This window comes from Salmo salar, chromosome ssa11 (assembly GCF_905237065.1).
Source record: "Salmo salar chromosome ssa11, Ssal_v3.1, whole genome shotgun sequence".
Lineage (NCBI taxonomy): Eukaryota > Metazoa > Chordata > Actinopteri > Salmoniformes > Salmonidae > Salmo > Salmo salar.
The window spans coordinates 29,512,052-29,517,606 of NC_059452.1; the positions used below are offsets into that span (position 1 = coordinate 29,512,052).

The 5,555-nt window shown below is 39.8% G+C and overlaps 1 protein-coding gene across 2 annotated transcripts; it reads right to left on the reverse strand.

The window, feature by feature from the left end:
• Positions 1-1,636: 1,636 nt before the first annotated feature.
• LOC106598380 (iroquois-class homeodomain protein irx-3) lies at positions 1,637-5,073 on the reverse strand. 2 transcript variants are annotated; one of them, XM_045689312.1, is made up of 4 exons: positions 4,623-5,073; positions 2,955-3,999; positions 2,349-2,415; positions 1,637-1,985 (listed from the first exon to the last, which is right to left on the reverse strand). In XM_045689312.1, exons 1-4 carry the CDS (start codon positions 4,836-4,838, stop codon positions 1,931-1,933), a joined length of 1,383 nt encoding a protein of 460 aa, XP_045545268.1. In that variant the 5' UTR covers positions 4,839-5,073; the 3' UTR covers positions 1,637-1,930. The 2 variants fall into 2 exon arrangements, with proteins under 2 accessions (XP_045545268.1, XP_045545269.1); XM_045689313.1 differs by lacking the exon at positions 2,349-2,415.
• Positions 5,074-5,555: the final 482 nt, after the last annotated feature.

The following is a 5,555-nucleotide window of genomic DNA, read 5'->3' on the forward strand; positions in this document are numbered from 1 at the left end:
ATTGGCCAATCAACCCAAAACGCGCTCAATTGGTAGAATGTGTGACAGAATGCGCCATTTGTATGATTTTTTATTTTTTTTTACTTCAACAAAGAGTGAAAAAGGAAATCTGGGGCTCCCCATACAATTTGAAGCCATATTGTCTGTATTCTTCTATTGTCTAGAAAAAACGATGTAGGTTTTTGAAGAAGACTATTTAATTGGCTAATTCAAACACATTCATAATTCTACAAAAGTGTCACTTATTTCGTTTCTATTTCGAAATCTGCGCTTAATTTCACTGCACAATTGACTGTAAACATGTCGCAAATTTGATAGGATGAAATGTTTTTTCTTGTTTATTTTTTTTGCAGTAGGCCTAGTCTGTTTTTTTCTTTCCTTGACAAGTTGGGTAAATGGTCATAGGCCTATAACAACTTTCAACCATTTTGAAGAGGCGGTTGAAATATACAATTTAAACGTTTAATACTTTTTGTGAAGTGAAGTAAACCGAGAGGGGGAACAAACTAAATTAAAGGATACTGAAACAACGAATTATGTGAATATGCACCCCATTTATTTTATATTGTTTTATGTGGCCTGTTTATTAAGATAGGTGTTTATGCAGCAGGAACATTTCCCAAGTTAATATGTACAAATAAAGGTCATATAAAAAAATATTGATCTATTAATTGTTAAGAATGCAATTATCATATCCTTTAACCATTTTAGGTCAATTGAGTGTAACGCTGAAGAAGGTTGTATTTTAATGCATGCCAAACCATGACAAACGCTTTTACGATGGACCTATATGAAAATAATTGTTCAATGGCTTGATTACATATTAATAATTACAATACAAAGTTGTGATTTAGGTTAAAATATCCCTATCCCTGTCTTTTCCAGACCGCAGAATCGGCGATGGTAACTAGATTTGACTGTAGAGGGAGCTCCAACTCCAACTTTACATAAACTTTATCTCACAACGCTTCTGACATGTACATTTCTTAGATGTTGAAACAAACATAAATAAATGATATCACAATGTATTGGTGGCATATGGTTAGCAGTGCAGCCCAATACGGCTGACCAAGTTCAAGATGCATTAAAAAAAAAAACATGTAGTAGGCCTAACACAAATATTACACGCGAACTGAGATTGCATCGTACACACAACACCACAGCCCATATACACATAGCCAGCCTATACGATGTTTAACCTCTCAGTCCAAAATAGTTCCATCCAAATATTCAAATGGTCAGTAGGCCTACATCATTTCTCTTCATATGCCATACAATTTTCATACGAAATTTAATGAAAGAATTATTCATTTTAATTCGGCTGTTACGCCTCAATAAGGATAATCCCAGAACATTAATATCCAAATGTACGATGCAATAATCAGCTAATTACACTTAAATCCCGCATATGAAAAGGCCTCAAATCCTGCTAGAATATTTACTTATCACAACCAAGTATGATGAAGCCTATTCGCCGTAGGCCACGCAGACAGACACACACACAAAAAGCAAAGCACTGCAATTCTGCACCACTTCAAAATCTAATTCGTAACATCTAACGCCCACAACAACTAATTCTCCTTTCACAAAACAATCATCAGACAAACATCTTCCCAAAAATCACAAGCGATTTGAATAAAGTTGCAGCAGTTCATTTATTAGCCAAAATATAGACTTTCTTGTACAATTTGGTTCACAAGTATGTACATTTTCTTAACTTTATATACAAAACATTTTGAACATCAAATCCTCACAGAACTTACAAAAAGAAAAAGAAAACTCACAGACTACTGGTTCATACATTATTACGTTAGCAGGTTTACACAGGACATGCTTACAAGGTAAGTATACACAGATGTATTATTCTTATTTTACATTCCTTACAACAGATTAAAATAAAATCATAAAAAGAAAGAGCAAATGTCAAAGTCTAGGAGGAGGCGAGAGCTGATAGAACCACCGCTGCCTCGAGTTGATTCTGAGGCCTGCAACACACGGGTCAAGAAAAGAAATACACTCAGCAAAGGGGAAATAATAATAACCTACAATTGCAAGGTAATGAATTGCTTGAAAGGTAAAGTGATATAAAGTGAAGATTGCTTTTGAAAAATGAGAGCCGGTTATAAAACAAATGTGGTAAATTTGATCTGGGGTTTTTGCATGACAAATATGCAAATATAATTTTGAGGCCTAACCGAAATAACACAAGCACAGAGGAATCCATCTATTCGATGTCCTACAAACACGACACAAGGGCTACAGATTGAGTAAATGTGGTAGTCAACGATAAAATAGGATGTGCATAAAAAATAATATATCCAAATAAAATAAAGATGACAGTCTCTTACCGTCTATGAACTGGGTGGAAGGCTGTTTTTAACAACTTTTTCTCTGCTTCCAAGGCACTAGATCTCTCTGAAATAATAATGGCAATAAAATACATGTAAAAAATGCATTCATTTCCCCGTCTATAACTAGAGCACAGCACTGTCGCAGTGAATTTAGTCTATACTTTATTTTACTGCCTGGGAATCTTCACCTCAGTCACGGGTTAAATACAAGCACGTACAATACTGAAGTAGGTATGTGACAAAGAAATATGGGGCCAACTGCTGAATTTAAAAATCATTTTTGGACATGAATAATAATCCATTCTCACAATAAACCAGCTGATAATAACATTAAAAACCAACGACTTTGGCCTTTTATTTCGACCACCCCTGTCTGTATTCCCCCAGTTCAAAGCTTCAAAGCCACCTTATTCTGTCACATAAACGACAGCATGGAAACACACTTTTTATGATCATCTTTACGGCCTCAAAATGTCTGTTCAGAACTGGCCTATTTAAGTAGGCTATAGCGTTAAAGAGGGATAAGTAAAGTCTGACATAGAGTAATAATGAACAGTTTGTTATAGAGTCAGGCTCGCCAGCCTCAGTGTTGGTGACATGTACCTGTGACGGCTGTGTCTGAGCTATGACTCTTGTCCTGCGTGTGTTGGTGTTGCTGCCTGCTGTAGAGGGCGAGCCCGTTAGCCGAAGCTTGGTTCGCCAGTCCAAGGTAATGGTTAGAGTTCAGTAATGCGAGCTGGTGGGCAGAAAAAGCTCGGTTTGTCCAGTTCTGGATTTTTCCAACAGGACAAGAGATGAGTCTGTGGTGAGGGCTGATTATGGTCTGGGCCGCGGTCCCAACTGTGTTGCTGCCGTTCATTTGTGGAGATTTGCGGGGATTGTCAGGAGTTGTTGCTGTCTCCGCCAAAGACCAAATCTTTGGCTTCTGGGCCGGGGCCGCGTTTTCTGATGGGGGCGAGTTGATGGACACAGGATTCAGTTTCACTTGTTCGCCATTCGGTTGTGAGGCTTTAATTTCAAAAGAGTGATGGTGGTGGTGGTGGAAGTGCTCGACCCGGTCCACGTGAATGTCTTTGCCCTCCTTCACTACAGCCTTCAGAAATCTCTGATCGGGCCCTTGTAAATCCTCATAGCCGTCTGAAATCTCAGAGTCGCTTCTACCATCTAATTTTAAATCAGCGTGTAGGTCATCCTGATCATCCAAGTCGTCCTTATTCTCGATATTTTCCGTGTCGATATTTTCTAAATCAATCTCTTCCTCATCCTCCCTCTTGTCCCCTTCCTCTCCCTCCTCGTGATCACTGTTGTAAACATTTCCCTCTTCGTCTGTGCGGCTCCGGGGAGTCCAGGTCATCTTGTTCTCCTTCTTTAGCCTCCTCCTGGCGTTGGCGAACCAGGTGGAAACTTGGGTGAGGGTCATTTTGGTGATGATGGCCAGCATGATCTTCTCCCCCTTGGTGGGGTAGGGGTTCTTACGGTGCTCGCTCAGCCAGGCCTTCAGTGTGCTCGTGCTCTCCCTGGTCGCATTTTTGGGTCTGGACGGGTCACCAAACTGATACTGGCCATATGGGTAAAACGCTGGGTGATGGTGGGCAAATCCTGGGTGCCCTTGGACGCCTGGACTGTCTTTCAACTCATACTGAGCACCCTAAAAGACAAAGAGCAGAGACCCAATGGGATGTGAGATATTATGATAGATTAATGAAGTTTGCAAAATGAAATTCTGCTTTATGTTAAATAAGACCAAATCATATAGGCTGATATATGCAATATGTATGCAATATAAAGCCACTATCACCACATTTATCTTTCTTCACATAGGACCTGTGATTTCTGCGTTTACGACTAACAAAAGCATTACCATATGCAAAAGTTACACATTTTTATTTGTTACGCACGATTTCCGTTCGCGACAAAGCTATTTGATTTATAACACTTTACTACCAATTGCAAAACATTTCTATGTATTTCAAAATGCATGTATCCACACTTAATATATTGCGTTTGATTTCAGTTGTTTTCTTTATTTTCTAGTGGTCTAAACATAGGATTTCGACTGACATTTCGGTTATAGTGCTACTTTTTAGCTACTTTAACTATTTACAAAAAAAGGAGTCAATAACAAAGTTCACCAACGAGTCTTCTTGTTTAGTCCTGAATGGATCATTGTCTTAATAACGTAACGTCACTTCACCCTTTCTCTTTTTTAGTCTGGATGGGGGGAAAAGCAATTGAAGGAAACCAGAGGCATAAATAAACAAAGGCACTCACCAATTGATTGAAAATTGATATATCGTTTGAATAGGGCAGAAATGCTCCATAGCCCTGTGCTGCTGCGGCGAAAGGTGATCCATACATAGTTGAGAGTACGTTTGAGAGTGCCCCGGACGGGCTCAACTCCGTCCCGGCTCGGGCGTTGCTGATACCCTGGCGCTCCGGTGGGTATATCGGTCGGATGTACTGATATCCCAGCTGCGGGAAAGACATGGTCGTAGAAAAAAGTCTGCTGCAATCACAAAAAGCAGGGAATCGCCCTCGCGGTGCGTACTGCGATATCCACTTTACAGTGAGTACAACAAAGTGTAAGGGAAGTCTATATTTCCTCAAAAACAGCCAGTGTAAACGATCCGATTGCGCCTTCCTCCTTCACTTCCCTATTGATCTGGATGGACTAAGGTCAGGTCCTTACAGATTGCCTTAGATTATTGCGACTCTTTGCTCTGATTGACATTTCTAGTCGTTTAGAAGCCCCTCCCATTTCTCAAATCTCACCCCCTACACACACTCTCGCTCTGCCGCGCGCGCCTCTCTCTCTCTCTCTCTCTCCTGTATTTCCCCTGGATAAGTGCACTGACGTCGCGATCTCTTATTTGAATGGTTTTCAAATCTCACTTGATGGCTCGCCAATCATTTATTTGTTATTTGTTCGCCTCAGCCCTACACAATTTTAGTTTTAATTCATAATTTGTGGTCATTTGCACAAATAGTAAATATTTCAATGTTGTTGAGTGATTAACTTCACATAAGCCTAGTGTCTCCAGTTTTCTTCTAATACATGTGTCTCACGTATGTGCAGCCACGACTCATGTCCACTGGAAAGAAAGACCTAAGAAATGTATGTTGTTTACCCGTATCGAGTGATTTGGACTCACGTATGCTAGAAGTCTATGATCAAGTTGTGTTTTCTTACACCGTTTTGAGGTG